This window comes from Passer domesticus, chromosome 3, assembly GCF_036417665.1.
Source record: "Passer domesticus isolate bPasDom1 chromosome 3, bPasDom1.hap1, whole genome shotgun sequence".
NCBI lineage: Eukaryota > Metazoa > Chordata > Aves > Passeriformes > Passeridae > Passer > Passer domesticus.
The window spans coordinates 98,588,275-98,614,642 of record NC_087476.1 but is presented as its reverse complement, the minus strand read 5'-3'; the positions used below and the strand labels follow the sequence as shown (position 1 = coordinate 98,614,642).

Sequence of the window (26,368 nt, the reverse complement as noted above, 5' to 3'; positions counted from 1 at the left end):
CTTGACCAGCACCAACCAGCTCTAATCTTTTCTCTCTTGCTTTGTAGTTTAGATTGAAGTAACAGCTTTAAACTGGCATTTCTCCCGTTTCATCTGCTGCTTTACAGAGACTCCTGCTAACAAACCCTGAGGAAAGATCATTTGGCCAGTAGGTCACAGGAAAAGTGTTATTTATCACACAGAGACTATGGCATTAAAAAGGAGACCTTGCTCCTTCTGCCTCTCCCCTGCCTTGGCAACACAGTGCTCCAGCCTCTTTGTAACACAACAGTCACCTCGGCAGCAAAGAGGACACTGACCTCAGCCTGGGTAAAAGCAGTGGGAGCTTTGGCAGGGGCGGAGATGTCTTTTTCAAACCCACGTCTCTCCTTAAAAACAAAGTGCAGCAGGAGAAGGGAAACACAGAAGGAAAGACGTACCAGAGAGAAAACGAGCAGTTCAGAGAAGAAGGGACTACCTGTCATTTCCCCAGCAGTTTCTGTCCTGAGCCACAACCAAACAGAATTTGAAGGCTCGTGCCATGCAGCCCAGCAGCTGGAGGGAGCACTGGCAACTCAAGGTCTTACCCACAACTGGCTTTGCCCTATTTGGAATTATGATCATTTCATCCAGTGAACTTCAATTTTGGCAGGTCCTGTCCTGAGCCAGGCAGGAGTTGGACCTGAATGAAAGCTCAAGTGTCTGGGTTCAGGTCCAGTCTGAACCAGCAGAGACCAGAAAGATGTCTGGGCAGCAAGAGAGCAGGAATAAACACCATCTCCTCAGGATGTCTGCTGCACCTTTCCACTTGAATCACCGGCCCTGCCATTCTGTGTGGTTATAATTAGGCTCGACAGGATTCAATGTTTATTTTTTATGAACTCAGATGTATAATATTGATATTTATTTCCAAGTCCTTTTTCTCTTATTATTTTTATTGACTTGAATTTTTGCGCAAGCAAGAAGTTCAGAACCACCTCGGAGACTAATTGCTGCTTATTCAACTTGTATTGACTATGGAAGTCAAGCTTTATAATGGATTTTGAAATAAAATCAGAACTGATGATAATCATCATCTTGCATGATATTAATTCATTATTAATTGACTCCAAGATGGAAATAGAAGCTAGAAAAAACAAGTGCTTTTTGATAGAAATGCTGCATGTCAAAATACTTTCAGAACTTCCTTCTGGAAGCTTTTACTACTGCTGGAAAGTTTTGTCTTGCTTACAGCTGATGGAAAGAGCTGAATATTATCCATGTCTCTCTTTCAGGCTCTTCTGTGCTTGCGTCTAGTGAGGGAGCAGATGATGAACAGTATGGGCTCCCCTGATAACTTCCTCAAGAGGAATGGGTTGGATGTTTCACTATCCTTCCAAAACATTTTGGAAAGCTAATCACTCATCCATAGAAGAAAATAATCCCATCCTGGTCAGACACATGTACTCTATTTTCAGTGCACCTGAACGTCCCACAGACAAAAATGAGTCACTTTCTGTCCCATAGGAAGGTTTATGGTATTTTTTCCCACAGAGAAGAAACAGAAACAAAAAGAGACCATGCCACTTTCTCTGCTCAGATAGGAAGGCTGTGGCTGATGGGAATTAAAACTCCAGCAATCCTGAGTCCAAGTAGAGCAGTCTAGTCACTGGAATATTTTTCAGGTTGCTCTACAGGCTCAGAAGATCTAATTAATTTGTAACTGTCCGGGAGACAGGCAGAGATGTCTGGAGCTGAACAGCTACAATCAATGTCTTGGAAAAGGAGAAGGGATGCAGGAAAAATAAAGGCTTGCTGCTTTCCTGATCAGTGCTCTCCAGGAACGAATCCTACTTTCTGCTGAGGGGATCCTATCTCAGGCACAGCATGGCACACCAGGTGCCAATACATATTTGTTGCTACCACCAGTGAGAAATTCCTGGGTGCATTCCCAGGCTTGACAGGGATGCAGTTTTCTGTGATGGCTCTTAGAGGGATATGGTTTGCTGTCACTTAGTGATGTGAGAGTTACAAGCATATGAAAAGGGTAGAGAGGGTAGAGAGGGCCAAAGCTTTCAAGCAAAATTTGCTGCGAGACAAATGCCAGGAAATCTCAAGGGGTGAGAACTAGGTTTTGAAAAGGGACCCAAATAGTAAAGTAGTTTGGGTTCTCCCATTTCTGTAAGCATCACAGAGTCACAGCATACCTCAGCTTTCCCAAACCCTAGGAAAGGCCTGCTTCAAAATCAGGCCTCTCTGGATGTTAATCATTCTCATTTTTTTCAACCTAGGCTTGAAAAGTATTATAAATTGGCCCTGGACTCAAACCTGAGTATTTGAAGTGAATTTATTGCTTATTAAGGCAACTTCATGGGAGAGCTCTTGAGAAAATTGTGCCCAAGTCAGTTCTGGGGTCATGGGAAAAGCAAATTTAATGATCAGCTGGAGAGGCCAGGTCACATGTGCAGTTTTAGATGCTATAAGTCTGCCATCCCTCTGTGCAGTTGCAGGTGCTACAGAGGAGGCTTGTTATGGTGGATGATGGATTCAAAGAAAACTGTGAGCAGCAAATCCACTGTGTACTAGCGACCATTCCCAGCTCATGTTTTTGCTAGAAAGCACTGTGAGACACAGACAGGAGTCATAGAGAAGGCACAGGAATACATAATACAGTTTTTGTTTCTTTGTTTGTTTGCTTTTAAAGAGGAAATCACATGGTTTGGAGCCTTTTGGAGGGATTGTACAGAGCTTTTCACTTCCCCTTGGTCAATACTTATTGATGATACAGGCTGTCCAAGCTTCAAAGCTGATTGTGGCCTTGAGTTTAAGTCCTGTAAGCGGTCAAACATTGCTAAAATCTAGCAGGGGCTAGCACTTAGCTGCTCCAGGTCCACCTGCCTGAATGATGGAGACAGGTCTCCCTGCTGGCTTACGGCAAATTACTCCTCCTGAACAAATCTGGGCACAGAGGAAGCAAGAGAGGCACTGTAGTGGCACCAGTTTATGAGGAGCAAGCTTCCCATGACCCCATCCAACAGCGTGTTCCAATGTGCATTCTGTGACTCACCAGACACTTGGAAGAGGCAGGCGGAGACGCCCACGTCGTTGGAAATGCTGCACTCGTAGCTCCCGCTGGTCTCCCGGCTGACGCTGTCCACCTTGAGCTCCGAGTAGTCCTGCTGCTCTGCCAGGGGCTGCGCCAGGAGGCTCCCGTTGAAGCGCCAGACGGAGGTGGCCACCTTCATGGGGCTGCCCTTGAGCATGGTGCAGCGCAGGGTGACGCTGTGCCCCATGCCCTGCCGCACGTCCTGGAAGGCCGGCTCCACCACGGGCGGGACTGGAGACCCAACAGAGCAACAGACAGGGATGCCATCAGGGAGCAGCTGCCTCACCCAGCACGGTCACCCCGACCACCTCTGACAAGACAGGTACCTATGATTTCCAAGGGGTTGGAGCCAGGATCCATCACACCAAAAGCAACAGTCGTCTGACATTCCCTTCTGACTGGGTGGAGGCCACATTCTACCTATCTCCCACTTATGAGGTAGGGATAACCTTTAGCAAGAACTCATCCCACACTGAGCACTGCTTGGAGGAGCTACCAAGTTGTGCTCTCTCATGTGAGAAGTGCAATGCCAGCAGCTGTATCACAGCTTGGATTCAATCCTCAGATCTAATCAGAATGACTGGTCCTGTTGTACAGCACAAAATGCACTCCCTGAGCAGGCAGGTAAGTTCCCAAGCAGTCATTTCTTCTTGTCAGTGTTTGGCAGGGTTATCAAGGACACTGTGTTTAGGTGGAGGGATCTGCACTGGCTCTCCCCACAGACCTGAAGGAGTTTTGGAGGGCCTCTCCCAAATATATCAATACAATACATCACAGACTGGCTACAGGGATGCTGGGTCCTATTTTTATCTCTAGCAACAATTCCCTGATGTTGGGAGGTGAGTCACATCTATCCATGTCAGCTTCTCTGCCAGCAGTGTGAGAATGGGAATGGGAATGTGAGTCACCTCCTTAGCAAAGGGAGACTACTATGTCTTTTTCAGTTCTTTAGCACTTGAAAAATTTATGGGAACCTCATGATTTGGGCATGGTTGAGGTACAGCAAGGAAAAAGTTGGATTGGTACTGTTTGGGTTATTCCTTCTTTAGTGCAATGAAAGAGGACTCAAATCCCCACTGTCTCTGATAGACACGTTTCACTTGCAATAAACTCTTAATTAAAACATTACAGCATGGGGATAAACAGAAGCTCTCCATCTAAAATGAGGAAAGCTTCCTGAACACAAAACAGCTGTTAGCCTGAATTTAAGAGGGAGAACTGATTTATAGCAGCTTCAGCACAATCACAGCTGACCTTCTCCAGGTTCAAAGCAAGTGCTCTTCCACAGTTTCTATGCTCTACAGATCAACAGAGCATCTGCCTCTCTAAAGGTCCATGGAGCTGCCAAGCACAGCCAGGCCCAAAAACATGCAACACCCAGCATCTGCAGCACCACAGACACAGGTCCACCAACAGCCATGGGTCACTCTGCATCCCTGCTGCCCTGAACTGGGCTGTGCTGGGAAGAGCTTCAGCACACCAGTCTCCTCCCATAGCCTGACCCCAGCAAGACCCAACAGCTCTGTGACACTAGTGACATCTCTACCTTCAGCACTGTCCCACAGGTGGGCATGCAGTGTCCCATCTCCAGGGGCACAAATGCATCTGTGGGTATTCCATGTACCATCATCCCCATCAGCCCCTCCACCTGGCAGCCTTTGTTTGATGTGGCTGATCGTTTCAAGGTACCTTGTTCTCAGCTCTGAGTTTTTGGGCCCTTTGCTGTGCTGAGGTGGATGAAAAGCAGCCCTTGTCTGAGCTGAGGCTGCCGTGCTGAGCGGCACGGTCAGCTCATTACGGATGGCTTTCCTGGGGATGTGTCTCTGCAAGTGCTTCGAGTGCTGACTTGCCTTTGGCTCACACGTCTCCCACCTCACAGTGAGAATAATGTGAGAAGCTGTTTGATTAGACCTAGTGCCATGCATGTATCATCTCCATCCCTAGCTGCTATCCCATTTCTTCAGTCACATCTGATCCTTAATTGAAGCCAGTGGGGTCTCACATTATAATCTAGGCCAGCTGGTGATATAGGGAAAAGAAAGAGAAAAAGGGGAGAGAAGAGAAAAAAGAAGGCTCAAAAAAACCCAATGGCACAGCCACTCAGATGTACTCAGAGCAGTCTGTCTCCTGAGGAGGGGAGAGAAGGGTTGGAAGCAGCTTCCCTTACTGAATCTAACTGTGCCAGGTATGGGGCTGGGACAGAGGAAAAGGTCTGAAACTGGACAAAGTGCCACCTGCAAGGACATGCTGCAAGGAAAGTGCCCTCCTGGGCCTCACTGCGGGAGTGTCTGGGGCTGGTAAAGGGCCACAGAGGAACAGGGCTGGGATGCTCCAGAGGCTTCCTTAGGTCACTGGAACAGCAGGGCAGCCAAGGATGCAGAAGATATTTAATCTTCTTCAGCTGGAAAATGGGATTTACTTGATTTGCACTGGGACAGGCTCCAGGGCTATGTTACCATCTTGCAAAGGGAATGTCTGAAAGTGTCTGTCAATTAAAAATTGATTATATTTTCTCCTTTTTCTCTGGCACTAGAAAACACCCAATGAATATTAACTCTGCCTAGAGCTCTAGGTAGTCCTGGAGCTCCTGGGTTTTCTGGAGAGAGACCTGAAGCAGGTTATCCCATCACTACACAGCATAGAGAACTCCACCAGGGGCCAGTTATTCCCCAAGGTTCCCAATGGATATGAAAACAAAGGAAGATCAACAGCAATTACAGAGCCAGACATCAGCTCTGGCCTCCAATGCCTACTGGGGAGCTCACACTTGTTCAAGGAGGTTAAACACAAAAGGCAGACTCACCACAAAGGCAGGGATTCAGGCTGTAACACCTCACCGCTAACAACACAGACTTTTCTGTTTCTGTTCTTTTTCTCTGGCTTAAAGGCAAAAGAAGGCTTGTTTAAATGAGCTGGTGCTGCTACTTCCCAGAACTAGGAACTGAACAGCTCCAGCACACCGGACATAGGGGCTGTCTTGGAGGAGAGACCTGCGATATAAGCCCTGCACAGACCCCTTTAGGGAGCTGCAAAAAGGATAATGATTATCAAGGTGCTTCTTATACTCACAGGGAAGCAGCATTTCTGCTGGCTATAAGGAAGTTGTATTTGGGTATTCTGGCTTGCTAAGCTGCTATGATGCTCTTTAAGTTTTTAGCCCAGTTCCAAAGGTGAGGCTCCTCAAATGCCCTCCTGTGTCTCCCTTCCTGTGTCTCCCTTGAAATTCAGCACCTTTATCAGAAGTGCTCTTTTGAGCAGCCTCCACATTTCAGGCAGCAAGTTGCTAGGCTTCCAGAGGGTAAAAAAATCCTCTGTGCACATAGAGAACTTCAGGATCCCCTGGCAAGAAGCACAGCAAACAAATACAGACAATTACTGCTCTCTCTCAGCACACAGCTTAACTCTAGAAGAGCTTGCTGGCAACAGCAGTGATGAAGGAGGTAAAGAAGCAGTGTTGAAGTGAGGGTCCTCCACCAACCTTGTTAAGACGCCGCTGCTGCAGGCAGGGCAGTCTGCCTTTGCAGCAGAATTAGCTAGTTAGGAGCAATTCCAATGAGCCAAACACAGGCAACCTACTCCAGTGTGCCAGGCACCCTAAAGCAAAGCTGGGCTGCAGGCAGCTCCTTGCTGTGAGCCAGAGCAGCTGCTCTGCACCAAAGGGCTGGGAAGCTAACGCTGCTCACAGTGATGAAGGGCAGCAGGGAGGGAAGTACAACAGAGAGATGTTAAGCACCAAGGAGTGTTGCTTTGTGTCCCAATAACCTCTTATCTTCTTCGTTTTACTGGAAATAACCAGAATGGAAATGCTTATCCCTGCTAGGTGAGTGAGAAGTGCCTTCTCACAGTTTAGAGTTAGGTCTGCTTGGTTTTTAGTTTTAGCCTTGAGAAAGGGTAAAACTAAACTTGGGCTTTTCCTTACAAGAGCCAAAGAGCTCAATGGAGAGACCACAGTCTCTCCTTTCACTGTCACTGTGCTGTCCTGCTTGGGCATAGCTCAGCAAGGGATATTTGGCCCTTGCAATGCTGTCAGATTGCTGCAGGTTCCCATCAAATTCAGATGCTTCCAGAAGGCAGAGATGTTTCTTTCACCAGTGATGAAGTCAGACCATCCCAGGATAGCCACTTTGAAGCATTTTACTCATGGGGTAAATAGAAAAAAATATTCCCTTAAATTAGAAACTGGCAATGTTGTCATGAGGCTGCTCAATCCAGTATGGATGAAAGACAAAGAAAGGCTCCTGTTCAAGTGGACTCATGCACAGAAATCAGTGACAAGCTTAAAGACAAACCAGGATCTGCAGAACAGGGGAGCATTGAGCGAACAGACCTCACACAAATTGTCCAGGCAATAATTGAGAAGGCTGAACATCCTAGACATCACAGGACAACACTACTACGCAAGACACATGCAAATTCTGCTTCCCCACTGCAGTTTGGTAACAGTGAATAGCATAACCTGACCAAATCTCAAATGCTGGCTTGTTTTGGAGAGGTTGTCAGAGCTAGGGAGCTCTCTCATAATCTGCTTTCTGACTCACAAGCAGCCTTGTCCCCCATGTAGCCATGTACACCTGACAACAGCCATCTCTGTGGGTGGTGAGCTGCCAGCATCGTACCACTAGTGTGTGCAGCTGCCATGGGCTGCCACCTTATTTTGCTACAGGAATTTACTTCCCACAACACTTCCTCTGCTGCAAAGAGCACCACAGCACAGCTATGTCCTGGGGAAAAGGAGAGGCATGAAGAGAAAGATGCCCTAATCAAGATCACACACACAGAGATCAGACAAAGGCTGCGCAGGAGTCCTTCATCCTCACCTTCACAATACCTTCCATACTGGGACCTGTATCCTGGTCCTTCCACTCTTAGGCCAGTCTTCCTTGTCTGTGAGAAACACCCACTTCTCTATCCTTCAGAGCCAGTCTTTAAATTTTTATTTAAATCTAGACAGTGCAGTACATAACACAAATGACGAAAATAGCAAGCTGTGCTAGATTAGAAAGCTGCTTAATTTCAGCAGCTCTCATCCCACCCTACCGACTGACTACCTCAAAGCTTAGCCATGCATCACAGCTCCAGTGGGACTCCTGACTTTGGTCTTCACCATGTCCCTTGGTGAGACCCAACTGACCATCCATTTGTAGGATTAACTTTGCAAACAACACACAGATAATGTGGCGTGAAAGACTGCACATAGTGGTTACTTACAATTCTTAGCTGTGTCTCGTTATCCAAAGAAATTAATGACAACAGGAAGGCATTTTTCTCTAGAAAGCAAATCAGCACAGGCAGCTGTTTGGACCTTATGAGACCTATATGAGTCTATCTAGCATCCATTTAATTTCTTATATTCTTTTAATTCTATTATTTTTGTATATTCTTATATATATTCTTTTACATATTCTTTTGCTGGATACAGTCTTCCCTAATCTTCTCAAAGCAACCTCAGCAAAGGATGTCTCCCTTTTTCCAACCCCCAACCCCATAACCTGGGGTAATAAAGATATCACAGACAGCAAAAATACTGCAACTCTTTTCTCACAGCAGGAAGAAAACTCCATGGTTTCAGCTCCAGGAGAGACCAGAACACTCTACCTGAACAGGAGAGAAGCTCTTTTATTGTCACAAGGCTGGGAAATCACAGCTGAGCAATTCTGTTCCTTGCAACTGCACTTACACCCCACACCCTAGGAACACACATTAGGCATCAACAGTTTCCCATGTGGAGACAAATACCCAACCCAAATTTACAAGCCCAGTCTCATATGCTTGTTTAATATATAATTGAGTAGTTAGAGAAAGGGAGATCCAGGAAGGCTTGCTCAACCTGTTTCTTTTATCTTATATGACTTCTGCCTTTGCACTTCAGTCTCTCCATGTATGAAGAGATAAAATGTGTTGTTTTTGCATACTGCTTGAAGGCCAAGTTGCAAATACTGTAATTTCAAAGAAAACAAATTTGTTTGAGTAAATTTTCTGCTAGACAGGGGAGTGCAGAGTCTGGAGAAGCAGGGCTCACAGAAGAAAAGTTGACTGCTTTTAAAAGAAGAGCAAATGAAATATATTCACTACCAACTTTTCTGCTTTTCTCTTCCCTGAACTTTCCAAGCCAATTAACTCAACCAGTCTTCACCTATTAATAAAGAGGGATTTATTAAAGGATTTCCTCTTCTGCATGATGAACTGTGCTGATTAATACACGAGACCCCTTGCTCACTTTACAGAGTGCTTTGGAGAAAGTCCATCCTGGGTGGGAATTTCCAGACCTTTAGCCTCACAAAGATGCCTCCTCAAAAAAAGGTCTGTCCCAGACATGCTGGAATGCCACTCAGACTCACTGCCCAATTAATTCCCACTAACAAGATGCTACAAAGACAAGTATTCTTCTGCAGTGTAAGGCCATGTCATTCCCATGCCTCACTTACCTTCTAGTGTCTCATTTTAAAACAGTACACTCTCCTAATTGAAAAAGATAAGTAGAAAAAGATGCTGCATGTACAGAAAACACATACTTATTTATACGTGAAATGCATGCTGCTAAGCCTTCCCCCACCCATACACCACCCAATCAGCCAAGTTGTTCACTGGAGAAATACAGAGGATGAGAGTGGACATTTCAAAATGAATACCTTCAAGTACTGCCAGACCAACAGCATTACCCCAAACTTAGATTTGTTTTTTCCACAGACTAACATGAAAATATTTTCCGTAGCTTACAACCAAGTTTGCTAATTATAACACAGTGAAGCAGCATGACAGCCAGGGTGGATCTGCCCAGCCTGCATTCTCCTGCCCACGCACATACCCACAAGAGGGGAGCCCTCCCGGCGTAGCAGTGTCAGACCACCAACGCTTCACTCAGGTTCTCAAGGTGTCACCTCATACCCATGCATCTGTTATTACATGCCTCTGTTTAACCAACTGGGCTGGCAGTGACACGCCACTCCCAACAGCATATAAATAGTTTAGATGCAAACATTCATGAACAGTCAACCAATTATATTCTTTCCCCAAATGCATCCTATATGCATTAACGTTTGGCAGAGAAACAGTTATCTTACCATTCAATAATTCATAGGTGAGCTACTCAGCTGGGCAGTTCTGGGAATAAAGCAACTCATTGCCAGTGCAAAGTAAGGAAAAGAAAAAAAACCCAAAATCAACCTCACAAGAAAGAATAAATGAGGTTTTTCCAAAGCAAAGAATCCACATCTTTCCTCTTATTTCAGAGTGTATCAGTAATTTTTCTTACAATCTAACCCAATTCCCTTGCTGCAGTTTAAGCCTACTGCAAGATCTCCCCATAGGTGTTTTCATGTCCTAGTAATCAACTCTGTGCTATCCCCAGGGTGGAAAGAAGTGAAAATAGAGGGAAAACAGCTAATCTATGAAGTTCATCATCCTAGTATAGGCCCTCTACATTCCTGAGAAAGATTTGGAACAACTGGGAAAGGACTGATAACCTCTCCTCCCCAAGTTTGACAGCAAACCTGGTGCTAGCTTAAGCAGTACTTTAAAGCCCAAATTTATCACATTTTTTTTTATTGAAACATTCATCTTAGGAATGCCACCTCCCTCCAAGGCTATTAAGTGAGAGGGACTTCTCCAGAGGATGTTTCAGATGGCAGGAATTCCTAGCTGGCATACAAGCCTCTGTCCTGCACCTGCACAGGGAGCTTAAGGTGATGCCATCCCTCCCAGCTCTGCTAGGTGGGATGAATGCAGAGTGAAGCAAATGCATTGATGTGGCCAGTGCTCCCCTTCCCTATGAACCTCTCCTGAACTCCCAGTGCACCTTGTTTGGTGAGTTGATCAGTAAGCTGAGTGTAACACACACCTGAAACCTGGGCAGCATATCCTGCTCTTGGACAGAGGACACTTCCTGTGCTCCAACTGCTGCGTGCCACAACAGAGCTCACCTGGGCAGGAAAACAGGCACCAGCCTGCACATTCCCCATAGCAAACACACTGAGAAATCTCTGGACTCCAGGAAATGTCCAACTAGTGCCACCACCAGGGCTCATGTCCAGAGAACGCAGCTGCCTCCTACAAGAAACTGTCTGAATTCCCTCTTGTCCCCTGGAGGTGAGAGCACCCCCAGCCAGAGGAGCAACTGGGCAGAGATGCCTGCTGATTCCAAGCATCAATCCAATAGCTCCTGTTCCATTGCCAGCTGCCATAACAATTCAATTTCTTCCATATATTTACACCCCTTTAATAAAAGAACTGAAATGTAAAAGCAGGGAGGCTGCAGGAGAAAAGTACCTCTGAGGACTGCAATCCTGCCAAAACAGAGAAAAGCCCCTGCTTTAGAAATGCAGTTATTGTCAGGGCTGCAGGGGATCAGAGGCTTCTGCTCACAGCTGGACCACAGCATTACCTCACCTTCTGTTTTCAGTTTGAAAACTAAATTGGGACCACAAGACAATCCCTCCACAGCTGCTTTCCAAACAGGCAGGCAAAGTGAGAGGCAGCACATCCAGAATCAGAAACATTGATTAAAAAATCAGACCTGCTGTAATGCTGGTGAGGTGGGACCAGAGCTGGAAAGGAGAGAGATCCAAGTAGGGAAGTAGGGGAAGGAAGGCCATTCAAAGCAATTAATATAATCAAATGCTAACCAGGACTCCTTAATATGTTCACTTTGAAATCTTTGTTCACAGTAATAAACAGAAGGGATGCATGGGGCAAAGCTAGACCAGGAGGAGTTAATACAGTGGTTCACCATTTATCTACAGAGTGGAAAGAAGACAAGCTTCCCCACACAAAACGGGCTGTTCCTCAGCTTCTCCTTCAGGTCTAGCAGGGAATTTGGACCAAGGATAAAGAATTCTGCATAGAGCCATGCTCAGTTCTCCATTACTTCACTATCTGCTACCTCAGAGTTCTGCTGCCAGTTGTTTAATATCTTGCTCTACTAACTGCCATCATTACCCCATTTTTCCATCTTTCACCCTTGATTGGTCTTGATTCATCTGAGGAAGATGACGACAATGAAAACGTAACTGTTCAGAAAGAGGCTGAAAGGATGCTCAAACTAAAAGATTTATGGCAAACGCTCAGGCTCATAGATGAAACAGCTGAGGTCAACAGATATCAAAGCAATTTTTCCCATAAGAATTAATGTAACAAGGGGGGCAGTGCATACAGGAACTCAAGAAATGCATGCAATTTAAAAACATGGGATCAGTATATATAGCATAGAGAAAGAAGAGGCAAGAACATTTTTTACTGTAAGCATTTTTACTGTCATTCTCTGGATGGTTACCACTTCATCATTGTCATCATCATTTTCAGATGAATCAAGGTAGATAAAATCAATCATGGGCAAAGGATGGAAAAATGAGGATGGGTTCAGAAGGTCTTCAGATGAAATGGCTGAGGCCTTTCAGAACAGTGACTGGCTTCAAAAAGCCGGTGCCAAACAGCCACAATCTCTGCCATCTGTACATCCTGTTTTTCCCCTCCATCCTTCACACCATTACCTGCATGCATTTAAAATGTGTGACATCCATAAGGACGTTTGCCCAAGTCCTCCTCTGTTAATTAATTACTAAAAAAATATTTTATCTGTCCTATTAATACTGTCATAGCTTTTCATGAACGTATCTTCAACAGATTGCTGGTCACAGAGAATCATCTCCCTGCACTTTATGCCAAAAGATGCTGCCTGCCTTTGGAGACAGCAGAGGATCTGGCAGTCCCATTTCTTCAGGAATGGGTGATATCACCCACCGAGAATGATACAGACTCAAGATGTAGAGGACTTACTCCTGCCTTGGAAACCTCCTGTCTTCTGTCAATGCAGGCTCCGTGTTTCCCAAGGCACACCAGCCCTGCTGCTGAAGCAGGTGCAGTCCTGTAGCCCCTGTCTTTCCCTGCATGAGGGACACCACTTTCACCTCTGACACTCACAGGCGCTGTGGGCTCCCAGAAATCACTTCTCAGGCCTCAGGGTCTCTTCTGTAGCAGAAGGCACAGAAAGGAGGCCAGTGAGAGAACTGGCAACCATTCAAGGACAGCAGCCTGCTCCTCAACCTCCCCATCTGGCTATCGGCTCTGTCCCATCTCCTCTGGACTTGGAGCAGGAGAGGGAAGTCTATTAACAGTCTCATTCACAGGATAAATCTGATCTGACATGTGATTTTCCATGACTAACCTCAAACTGGGCCAGTACAGCAGGAACTCTTTGGATGAGCAGCATCCTTGCAATGTGGTCACTTGCCTATCTCCTACAGACACTTCGCATTGGCTGAGGAGAGCTTCAGCTGCAGCCAAGGTGATATGCAGGACAAGTGAGAAGGATACACTATTTCTTCTTCCAATTCTTGGATTTTGGTACAACACATAAACATCTGAAGTTGGTTCCGTAAGTTTTCATTATTCTCATTCTCAAACTCTCCTGGCCACATATATCAAACAGGCTTTCAAAAATGGCCAACTCTCCTAACTCAACAAAAGTTAAGTTACCTTCTCATTCTGACCCACTGCATATCAAGAGCTGAAAGTGGATCCTGGCCTGAGTCAATCCATCAGCAATCATCATTCTGAGGGGTTACACCAGCACACACTGCAACACAACATCCTGCTCCTTCTGCCCTCTCCACAATAAATAGTAATGCCTCCCAGAATCAGCTATCCCAGGTAAAAAGGACATTTTAAACCAGTTTCAGCAACGTTTGCTGAGACATCCCACTGTAGTGGGCAGGAAGTAAACATAATTCTGCATACAGTTTTGGAAAGAACCTGCGTGGACTTATATCTGGAAGTATTTGTGGCTTAATCTGTGATACAAGCCAGAGATGTTGGAAAGACAACCTGTGGCTGTTTGTAAGACTCTGGCTAGGTCTATGTATCCTGATCTGAATTCATCAGTGCAAAAATGGCAGACCAATAACAGAGCACGAAAATCTTTAAAATTATACAGAAAGCAGTAAAATGTCTACTTTCTGTAGAAAAGGGATCTTTTCTGTAGAAAAGGGAAAACTTCATCCAGCTGGGACATTGAGGGGAAGTTTGTGATAGCATCTTGTGAACACCAAAGGAGATAAAATTATTCTGTACCCTCCATGCAAGCACTGCCTATGGAGGTACGAACCAAATCCTTGGGTCAACCTAAGCAGATGAAGCCTCAGAACAAACAGCAATAAACCTTTTTATTCCTCACTGATTCCATAAAAAAACTCATGGAAGATGAATGTGGGATGCAACCAGGTTAAAAATGAATGATGATTAATATAGTTTTATGGGTCTTGGCAGACAAACCGGGTAGTGTTTGAGAAAGCAACAAGAAAAGTAACTCTCTTGTCATAACATCCTCAGGCTTTGGAAAGAACCTGGCTTGCTTCCACACGACAGACTAATTGAAGATGTAATACTACTCAAATGCAGCCCACATTAAGCAGATTAAAAACACATTAACTGAAAGAGTTCAAAAAGAAATTTTAAATGGCTGCACGCACCATTGGGATCTCTCTAGTGAGAGGGAACGCCTATTCTAGGAAGACATCTCTAGGAAGAGCCCACATGAACCTCTTAAACTGATACTATTTCACATCTCCATCAAGGTCCAGAGAGCAGCTTGGCAAAGCTAAAGTATATATCAATTACATATATATATATATATATATATCTATCTCAATTCTAAAGCACCCTGTTCAGGCTGTGTAGCCAACATCACACATAACCACCTTTAGTGTCTGACTGACCTCACATCTGTTTGCAGCTGGTGTGGCTGGGTGCACACTTTGGCACATGTGTGGCATGTGGCTTGGACTGTGCTTCCCTCCCTCCCACACAAAGGCAGTGATAGCTGACAATCACCATCCCTAAGTGCCTGTGTCAATATGAGAACCAACATTTCTAGAAGATGCAAAACATGCAGCAGTAAATGACAAACTAAAGAAGTACCTCTTGCAGGACAATTCAGCTTGCCTGATGGAACAGTCTTTTGGGAACTTCATTCAATTTGTCCTGGACATTTACAAATCCATAGAAAAATTTGGGGTGGTAGGGACCTTTAAAGGCTATAATGTAAAGGTTCTTGAAAGAAAACTGTTGAGGAAAGAATGCGTGGCTCTTGCAACGAAAGAGACAATGACCTTAAGAGGAGCCTGAGTTAATGTAACCTATTAACATCAGCTTTCAGCTTAATTCTGTGGTCCAAATATGTCCAAATCCTTGGATGATTAAGCCAAAGTTCACTAAGCATATTGTGAGATGGGCATCACACCTGCACTGGTGAGATAATTTTTGAAAGCCTGTTCAATACATGTGGCCATGCTGACAGAATGATGCTGAGAAAAAATGAGAAGAGGGCTATAAAAATAAATATAGGGCTGGAAAACATGCCTTGTGGTGAATGGCTAAAGAGACTCTTTCTGGATTGCATACTGAAAAGGCTAAGAGATTACTTGTTCTGGTGTCTGAGACTACATGAGGAAGAGACTGCTGATAACATATAGCTCGTTATGTGAGAAGACAAAGGCATAAAAAGAGCTTGTAGCTGGAAACTGAAATGAGACAGGCTTAGATTAAGTAATGACAACAGAACCATGAGAGTAAAAAAAACACTGAAACAACTTACTGAGCAACACACTGAATTCTCTGTCACTTCAGGGTATGAGGAGATGCTGCACTGAAAATGTACAAATAATCCAAATTTAGATGCACAAAGGTGTAGTCTCCTTGTTCCTCAGCTCCATCAGTAATAGGGACTATGCCTGGCATATAAATAAGTCTCCTATCCAGACAAACAACACAAAATGGTTAGAAAGAGATTCAAAGAGCTCTTGTTTTCTCATAATGATTGGGAAGCTGGAGTCATGGCATTTTGGATAAGCAGATTGGAGCACATAAGCTTCCCTAAAGCTTATTTTTCCCAAAAAAATCCCAACACAAAACCCAACTCTTTCCTCCTTTCTTTAAAATAATTTCATTTGCATTTTTTCATTTATACATGTAAGTTTGTTCCTAGAAAGTGAATTAGTATGAAAACTAAGCCACTTCCATGCATAAGTTTGGACTTTTGCAGAGCCTCATTACTAGCAGCCAAAGCAGAAAAGAAAGATTTCCAAATCACAAAATCCTATTTTGAGTTGCTCTATTTTTCTCTGATCAAGCCAGCTGCTGCCATTTTATTATCCCTTCAGATCTACTATAGTCTCTCCAGCAACCCATCTTAGATGGAGGGCTGCTCACTTTCCCTCAAGCCCCATTTCTCTATTTTACAGCATACCAGAATGTTGGCTGAAGGGCCTGTATTATGCATAAACGATGAACTGCTCAGAAAATCCCAGCAGACTTAGCACTATTAAGCTCATCTATATTGCATTCAGTTATTAGATACTGTATTCTAGCTTGTGATTAGGACAGCGGAGTATGTCTTTGCCATCAGCACTTTGTAAGGAAAATCCCTGTTCAGTGCAAATGCTACTGTCATTCATTCTTCTCGTAACCTCAAGCACAGCCACTGTTGGGAACCTCTATTAGTTTTGGCACTCCCAACAATTCCTCCTGTGAAATGCTTGGCTGAATTTGTCCCAGAGTTGTAGCATATTTGCATGAGATTTGCAGCATCGGTTTCATCACCTGTGAGAGCAGGTCACAACAGATCAAGAATCTTATTTTTCCTTCCATCTCTTTCCAACCTGGGCTACTTGTAGAATTTGAGGTCTCAGTCTCAATCCCAAATTGCCATTTTGGTCTAGCAGTAGGTTTAGGGTTCAGAGAACCGTGAAGGCTACAGCTGCAGGGATACTGGGACTGGAAAAGGCATGCCAAGTAGAGCACAACACTGCACCAACACTGATCTTTCTTAATCTGTGACACCCATGGTACTGGTGACCTTAGGCTCTATCCAAAGCTGTAATCAGTGGCAGGGTTCAAAGAAAAATAATGCCTACAGGTCCAGGGATACTGGAGCTGGAAAGCCTGCATTTCCAGGAATCAAAAAAAACCCCAGTCACAAGTGATGTTCCCGAGTGCCCAGTGTCGAAGACAGCTCTGTTTAATATTTACTGATGATATGGATGAGAGGACTGGGGGCACCCTCAGTCAGTTTGCAGACACACCAGTGTGGGCTGGAGTATCAATCTGCTGGAGCATAGGAAAGCCCTGCAGAGGGATCTGGACGGGCTGGATCAATGGGCTGAGACCAACTGTAGGAGGGTCAACAATATGAAGTTCTGGGTCCTGCCCTTGGGTCCCAACAACCCCTTGCAGCACCACAGGCTGGGGCAGAGTGGCTGGAAAGCTGCCCAGCAGCAAAGGACCTGGGATTGACAGCAGCTGGACATGAGCCAGTGTCTGCCCAGGGGGCCAAGAAGGCCGATGGCATCCTGGCCTGGACCAGCATCAGTGTGGCCAGAAGGAGCAGGACAGGGATTGTCTCCCTGTACTCGGCAGTGGTGAGGCCTCACCCTGAATCCAGTACTCAGTTCTGGGCCCCTCACTGCAAGAAGGACATTGAGGCACTGGAGAGTGTCCAAAAAGGGCAACAGAGCTGGTGAAGGGCCCAGGACATAAGTCCTCCAAGGAGTGACTGAGTGAGCTGGGATTGTCCAGTCTGGAGAAAAGAAGGCTCAGGGGAAATCCTGAATCCTGAAAGCCCTGCAATTATCTGAAAGGAGACTGTGGCAACATGAGGGTCAGTCTCTTCTCCAGGCATGTAGTGATAGGACAAGATGAAACAGCCTCAGGTTGTGTCAGGGGAGGTTTGGGTTGCATATTAAGAAAAATTTCTTCACCTAAAGGGGGGTCAAGATTGGAATAGGCTACCCAAAGAAGTGGTGGATTCACCATCCCTGAAAGTGTTCCAAAAATAATTGGATGTGGCACTTTGTGATATGGTTTGTGGCCATGGTGGTATTAGACCAGAGGTGATCTTGAAGGTCTTTTCCAATCTTATGATTCTAAATGAACAGTCTCAGAAGTCAGCTTCTTCCCAGTCAACAGCAACAAAAGTTTCCATGGTTTCCTGTGACCACGTGACCCTAGAAACAAGGACTCCAAAATTAAACAAAATACAACAGGTAGGCATTCAAATAGGAAATGTAGGCATGTCTGTAAATTCCTGGGACCAATAATGGATTTGCAGGTTCATTACTGGGATCATGAAAGAAAACCAACTGTTCTACCTCGAGTAATGGAGGCCAATTATATTTGAATCAGAAATAACAGCTGACATAAGGAAGGAGTGTGTGCACACTTGTGCTTATTTGTGTTTGCAATAGAGATGCAAAGAAGAATGGAAATCAGGAACTATATGAAGTGAAATAGGGTGAAAGGGGTGAGTGTTGGAAATATAATTTCTGCTCCTTGAGAAAACACTATTTCCTGGCTTCAAAGAAAAAAACAGTTTCTTGATCAGAAACTGGTCCTAGTGGAAAAGCCCAAAACTAGTCACTGAGCAGCTCCACAGAAAGCGCCAAAAAGTTCTATGACCTCAGCCTCCCTGTAAATGGAGCCCTCAGCCTCACTGTAAAGTGTCCTAGCACAGAACTGGAAACAGGGAGACTCACTGGGATGTAGAGAAGCCTGAGCACCTCTGAAGTTTAATTCTCATTTAAGCAGTTTCCCTGTAGGGGTGAATGTAAATAGTGCTGTTCCAGAGCTTGGGGTCAGGATGGTCACAGCTAATTCAAAATACATCCAGGATGCTCAGTTTTATACTGGGGCTTCTGTTCATATCAGGAATGTCTCAGGGGCTTCCCTGCATAAGTCCCCTCCTCAAAAGTGGCACCACTATTCTGTGCATTGTTTCCACATGCCTGCCACAATCCTCCAGTCCTCCTGGGCTTGAGGAAATAGATCTGCTCCAATGCCAGAATCAGAGAGCTTGTGAAGAGTAGCATGGGATTCTGCTCCTGCACAGTCATAGGTACTGCATGACATGGTTCACAGCCCAAAAATCCTGATAAAAAAGCAAAGGCACAGGCACAATGCCATAGCACCATATAGCTCTCTCTGGAAAAGAGGCTGGGGGAAAAGGATCTCTGCTTCCGTGGCACAGGTCCTGTGTCAGGTCTGATGGCCTATGCTACCCTGCAGGTGTGGACAGCTGTTTTCACTTCTCTGTACCTCAGGCCCTTGTGCAGAGGCTGAGAGTTAAAATGAGAAAATGAATCACCATTTTTGTTTGCTTGGTGACTTCCTGGTTTTCCTAGCGAGTTCTGGTCCGTGACATCTCTCTCTCTCCACCATGAAGAGGCAGAATTTGATAGGGACAAGCCGTTTTCCCTTTTCCTGTCCTGTGACCCCAGGCTCAAAACATGAGAGCTGACAGCAGGTTTCTAATTTGCTCCATCTTCCACTTCCCTTGCCTCATGACTGCTGAAGCCAGTGTGTTCTTGTTTCAGCTGGCACAAAGTTAATTTTCTTCACAGTGTCTGGTATGGTGCTCTGTTTTTTATTTAGGTACAGTGATGCACTTAGGATGAGAATAATTTTGATCATGCACTGATGTCCTAGTTGTTGGTAAGCAGTGCTTTAACTCATGGACTTTTCACTGTCTCATGGTCTGCCAGTGAGCAGGTGCACAAGGAGTTGGGAGGGAGCATGGCCAGGACAGCTGACCTGAACAAACCAAAGGAATATTCCACACCGCAGAATGTCATGCCCAGTGTATGAACTGGGGGGAGATGGCTGAGAGGCACCAATTGTTGCCTGGAAATGGGCTGGGCATTGGTCAGCGAGCTGTAAGTAATTGTACTGTTTCACTTATTTTTATTGAGCTTTACTCCTTTCTTTTTTTTTTCCCATCTCTCCCTCCTACATTACTATCACTACTCCTAATATAATGCTTTATTTCAATCACTAAATTGTTCCTACCTTATCCACAAGTTTTACCTCCTTTTTTTTTTTTTTTTAAATTTTTGGATCTTCCTCCCATCCCTAAGATATTCCCCATGAACACAGATACCAGTCCTATCTACCACCCTTAGCAGAGAACATCCCAAAAGCTCACATTCTAGGATCCACAAAGCTTTCTCTGCCTTGGCCAGGTTCCCATGTCTCTTGGACCTGTACTGGTGCTGCACAGGCCAAAGAGGAGGCAACAGCTGCAGTGCCAGACTCTCTGTCTCTGACCTAGTGACTGGAGAAAAGCACATGGCAGAAGTACTCACAGTGTATGTTACATCCCTGTGCAAACAGAAGCAGAGCCAGGACTACCTCTCCCTCCAGCTAGGCTGTCTTGATGCAATCTGGGAATCACCAGCTGTATTGCACTTTGGAGAACTTTGACACAGGTGGTTTTATCCATGGTCCAAGCCTAGATAACAACAGGACTCAAAAGCAAAGCAGTTTCCTCAGAATGGCAAGATGGGAAGCACTGGGAAAGTGTCTGACAGTCCTCTGCACACATGCTCCTGTGACTTAAAGAGAAGCACATGTGTGGGTGAGACCCAAACATGCACAGCCTTGCAGGATGCTCAGCACAAAGCATTTGAGAGGATTCTGGAGCTGTTTCTTATCCCAACAAGTTGATATATACCTAGGTCCTACAGGGAAAATAGCTGCCATGGCAGGAAAACCTTAGAAGGAATGTCTGCATTAGAACAGTGTGAGATTTGGTACTCAGCCCTGAAAGGGCCGCAGGTGAGCAAATATTTACAGAGAGATGACCAAGATTGTCTGCCATCCACTGTGTCTATACAGCTCTTGTCTCTCCCTCCCTGACAAAACTGTACAGCTTGAATGTGTCTCTCTCAATAAAATTAAGTTGCTCTTCCTGCAGAGTCTGGCCAAAAACCAGGATAATGGCAGATTATGGAACGTGTATTTGTTTCTCCCAACAATATCTGAGAAATGGATTAACCGATTTAAACCAGTTCTCTTCTGAACAAACAAATTCATCTCTCTAGGCGACGAGCTCTCACACAAGCTTTTACTCAGCCTATTATTGCAGCCACAGAGGTGCTGAGAGATGAGCAATGAGCTGCACAGAAGCTGAATGGCAGCGCAGGTGGGCTGCAATCTCACACAGCAGACTCAGGTTCCAGCTTTAAGGCGGGCTCCCACCTTCCTGACGTGCATATCTGGGGATTTTCCTCTCTCCTTTCATGGTCTTTCACACAGGGCACAGCGAGGAGGCCTCACTGTACTTTCCATCTGACGTGTGGTGCCACAGACTGGACACGCCAGCTTTGCAAAATCTGCTCCACGGCCTCCGAGATCCCCCTGCCATCTGGGCCTTTTGCTTCATGTCTCAAGTCTCTTGCATCTCCTGGCCACCACAGGGTGCAGACATGCTCTGTCAGACCAATTTCAATCAAAGAGGTAAATTAGAAAAGCTCTCAGGGCACAAGGAGGCTTCCCTGCACCCTGAGAAATCTGAGTGAGTGGCAGCACATGGGAACCTTCCCCACAAGGCAGCAAGCAGAGAAGAGGGCACAGCTCTTGCACAGTAAGACCCAAATTAAGACCAGCCAAAATTCATACAACTGCTTTACCCTGTGTTATATGGGTTGGGATTTTTTTTGTTGGTTTTTTTTTGTTGTTGTTGTTGTTGGTTGGGCTTTTTTGTTGGGTTTTTTTTGTTTGTTTGTTTTTGGTTTTTTGGGTTTTTTTTGTTTCAAGCTGGATATAACAAATGCTACAAAAAAACCCCAAAAAAATCCCAAAAAACCAAAAAACAACCCAGCACTGGGAGTCCTGGGGCTTTGCTGCATGAAAATAAAGGCATTCCAAAGAAGAAGGCTTTAGCTAAGCATCCTTAGCCTGCCAGACATAAATCCATGAGGCTGGCAGGAGGGCAGGACCAATGAGTCCTACACAGTAACTTTTGGCACAAGCCCCTGTGAGGACCCAATCCTAAACTGATGTAAGCACTGTCACAGACTCCATCTATCAGGCCCCAGGACCAATACATGGTAATTGTTATGACAAATCTGAGGCCAGCTGTAAGTGTCTGTGATTATTACTTTGCTTTGAACTGTGGCCATTTGGGTTTACAGTCATGACAGAGTAAAACTTCAGCCTGTCCTGAGACTGACAACTCTAATTAGTTGTTAGCAGGCTGGGCATGGGGAAGCAGAGTGAGCAATCCTAATGCCATATCACCCAGGACAGGGCTCGTGCACAAACACGAGCTCTAAGGAGCTTAATCCCAAACACGATACTGCAAGAAAAAAGTGTGTTGACAATCAGGAATGAAAGCCTCTGCTCTTAACAAGGGGAGCAGAAGGGTGCTGTGTACTGACAGAAATGCAGAAATTACATGTATACTTTCAGTTCTGTCACACAAACCTCTATACAACTTATTTGGGGATAAGCAGGGAGGATTTCTGTCAAAGTGAAACCTAACTACCAGGTCAGGCTTTGTTCAGACTGCTGGTTCAATATCATGCCCATTGCTATGAATTATTTTATTCTTTCTACCAATTAAAGTCTCTAAGTTTGCAAACACTGAACTTCCAGAAGGCACAGTTTTCCTTTGGCTTTGAATACAGACACACTTGCCCCAGAGCATCAGGTCATTCTTAAACCTTTGATGGTGTAAAATAAACCAGAACACACCAGAGTTCTAGCTGGCAGGAAAGCCCAAGGTTTCCCTCTCTTGCCAGCAACACGTGTACCGTGGAGAACATCAATAATGAAACATGAATGAAAGAGTAGGAAAGCTTCAGCCACTACAAGAGCAGAAAAACCATCTTCTGCCCCCAAGTTAGCCCCTCTACTGTGCTCCTCAGCTTGGAGGAGGGTATCAGGATGAATTTCACCAATGAAAATTATGAAGAAAAACAAAGCAGTCACTATAAATAAATACACTCAGAAATTAAACCAACCAGGTCTAAAATTCTTAGCAGATGGCTCCGTAGTGCAGCTCACACGGCCAAGCAGCACGACAGATAAACCAGCTCAGCCACAGACAGAGGGGTCAGCTCTGGCCCCTGACAGCCTCATTTCTCTTAGACTCCCTTCATAGCAGGGAGAGCTGCAGGGAGCTCTTAGGAGCCAAAAGCTCCATCTTAGCCACTCTGCAAAAACATCTCCATGCCCAAAACACGTCTCAAGAGCACTTTTAAGAGAGCAGTTAATATCCAAGCTTATATTTTAGGAGGGGGCAGGGCACCAGCAAGACGCACTGACATTGAGCTATGGCTTCAACAGCTGATCGAAACAGTTTAATGCATTTCCATTTCCAGTTGCATGGAGCCAGCGATGTTTCTTACTTATTTACAGTATCACCCCCTCCCTGCTCCCCGCTCTTGTGTTTGCTACATAGATAACATGGGAAATTGATGCTGACTATCGCCTGCCTGATGTACAGCACTGCCGATGGCTTCAGCAGGATTTTAAAGAGGAATGAGTCAACAGTGTGTGACCAGGAATAACATTTGCCAGCGTGTGAGCTTGAATAGGAAAACATATCTGTGCCCACCTGAGCATTAGTTAAAGCGACAGTGGCAACAGATGCCCCAGCAGGACGTGTTCTGGCAGTCTTCCAGGTCAGGGCAGAGCCAGCCCTGCTAGCCACCAGCCTGATAGCAATGCCTGTGTCTAGGACTATAAATGGCTCCTGAAGTCCTGATAACCATCCCTCCAAAGGGAATGCCAGTCTGCTTTCCTGATTACTCCTAACATTCACTATGCTTTGAAGATAAAGCACAATAACCCACCTGCTGCCTAATGTGGCAGAACTTTATCTAAGGGCAGTAAGCATAATGGTTTGGAGATCAGTCACAGATTATTGTGGGCTATTACTTTAGATCCAGATGAGGTAAATTCACAGGCCATGTTATTGCAGAGAAGGAAATAGGTGAATTCCTTTTCTAGTCTTTCTTCCTGCAAAGATTTTACCTGCTGTGTGCTCCCAACAAGGGAAACAGGGCCAACTTTCAGACTTGACTATTGAAAACAAAGTCAGTCAGCCCTATATAATTATCACCCTTTCCTCCTGCTCTTCTTCATTGGGCACTCAGAGATACCAAAACCTCTGCAAAAGACAAAACTGGCAGCAGCAAAACTCTGCTTATCTCATCTTCAGAACCTGGTGAAGTAATTAACAGAGGACACAGGTGCTCTTCTACCAGGCTTTGATGGTTATCTAAAGTGGGAGAAGCCATTCAGATGGTCAAGCGTGGGCCTGAGACAGCATGTAGTGAGTGCTGTGAAGGAGGATAAACCCATCTGCAGGAAAATAGGGGATCAGGTGGGATGAGAGTGCAGGGCTGAGCTGGACTTGGATGGAGCCGTGCAGTAGTTTATGAGATGTTGTTCAGGACTGGCAAAGCATCAGAGCTGACATAATATTATTCAAACAGCAAAATGTAGTAAGATTGAAATTTTCACCATACTGTTTTATGAGGTTCTAACAGAGCAAATGTCATATTCTCCATGGCAAGACAACAATCTCAAGGGCTACCTCTAGCAACAGCCAGAGCTTAAAGTCACTACTAACCTTTGTAATTCCTGCAAATACTGCTTTGAGCAATCTTTTAGGTTCCATGGCTAACACGTGTCTTTCAGTTTTTTGTTACATACTTGCTAAATTAGTATCTAAGTAGCATCCTTTTCACTGATGCACACAAGCATGCTTTCTTTCCTCTTTTCATGCACAGCAGCTCAAATGACACTACTGAGTTCCAAAGCCCAGACTGCTGCACATTTTCAAGCCCGGTGTTTCACAGCCTTGGACTAGTTACCCTACACAGGATGGCCCAGCCCTAATTTTAAACATACCTCTGCAGAGGATTCATTTTTCTGATGGGATTTTCTACAAGTACCTGGTCCTGAAAAAAACCCTTGATAACAGCATCAGTGATAACATTGATATTATTAACAGCACTCTGCCACTCTATTAGTATTTTTATTTCAAGACTTCAAAGAGCTATGTTTATTATGCTCCACAAATCTTTGATTAGATGGGTCAGTTTTATTCCTGTTTTGAAGGTACAGGAAAAAATGACAAGACATTGCCAATCCAACTTAGATTCCCAGGAGTTCTGACAAGCCCAGTCTCTCACTATAACCATTATACAACATTTCTTCATCTTAAACGCAGAGATATAAGGCTGCACAAACTTTCATAAACTTATTAATCTTTCAAAGCTCTACACTACAGACTAAGAAGTCCAGGGAACAGATCATCCATCCTGTCAGAGAGCTGATGATAGATAATTTCAGCTCATAAGCTAAAAGAAAAGCAATTTCTTCTGCTTTCTAAATACAAAAAGAAAAGCAGCTTTTTCTGCTTTCTAAATACAAAAAAAAAAAAAACCTAAAATGTTGAAACACCTTTTTTGACAGCTGACTTCTTCTTTTTGCCTTCTTATTCTCTTTCCACTATTGCAGTGCAGTTGGAAAAGCCTATTTCTCGACTAGTTTGTTACAACACAGCACCGTATGCATGAGGATGAAGGGAGAAAACCAAGGGAGAGGGGAAGCACAGAAACAGGTTCTGACATCTAATCAGATCTGCTGTATTGATTTTGCAGCTCTGGCTCTGGAGCAAGTTGGAGGAGCGGCGCACGGCCAGCCCGCACAAGCAGGCGGCCTGCATGCGCGCACACGCGCGGCCGCGGCCGGGGAAGCGCTCATCACCGGGGCTGCAGCAGCCGCACGATCCCCATCTCCCACCAGATGAGAATTCCAGAGCAAGCCACCGAACTAATGAGCTGCCCACGCTGGAAAGCTGTGTTTCAATTAACCACAGCAGCCCCTGCCGCACCCACATCCTTCCCGCAGCGTGAACGAGGAGGAGAGGGATAAACAGGGACTGCGCTGCTTCTGGGTCTGTTTTCTGCATGAAGGGAAAGGGAGGAGGCTGTAAAAGGGACGAGGGCAATTCTTGCCCTGCTTTCTTGGTTTGCAGTTTCTTTTTCATACTAATGGAAGGAGCAATCGACAGCACTGAAACCAAAGCTGCCTGCTGAGGCACAGACCAGGCAGTGCCACCATGAAGGCCTTCCACATTTTCCAGGCAGGAGGAGACAGCTCAGGCATACAAACACTCAGTATGCACCCAGCTTCCTCTAAGGGTACACAGAACTGATTGACAAGGGAAGGGGGCTGTTTGGGTGGGCTGGCATGTGGACTATATGACATAGTCCATTATCTGGGCAAAGTCATAATAAAGCATTGCTTGGCCATGGGATGAGCTATAGGAAGAGCATGTTCATCTACCCTTTACACAGAAGTTCATCACATCATTGCTTTCTTGAGGGTCACATCATAGTCCCTGCCCCAGACAGCTTCTGGCCATCTTTACCTGCCATCTTTCTCGTGTGGGGAATCATGTCCTATCCCTTCAGCCCAAGATTCAGGTCTGTGATCCCACTCCAGACCACCTAATACGACTGA

The 26,368-nt window shown here is 45.1% G+C and overlaps 1 protein-coding gene across 7 annotated transcripts in view; it reads right to left on the bottom strand.

Moving 5' to 3' along the window:
• MDGA1 (MAM domain containing glycosylphosphatidylinositol anchor 1) overlaps positions 1-26,368 on the bottom strand; it is a 174,549-nt gene that overhangs the window by 78,727 nt on the left and 69,454 nt on the right. For all 7 annotated transcript variants that reach the window (XR_010359290.1, XM_064414574.1, XM_064414576.1 and 4 more), the window contains one exon: positions 3,026-3,295. Coding sequence is in view for 6 of the 7 variants with exons in the window: in XM_064414574.1 (XP_064270644.1) it covers positions 3,026-3,295 (270 nt within the window). In the remaining variant the exon portion in view is untranslated. The remainder of the gene's footprint in view (positions 1-3,025; positions 3,296-26,368) is intronic.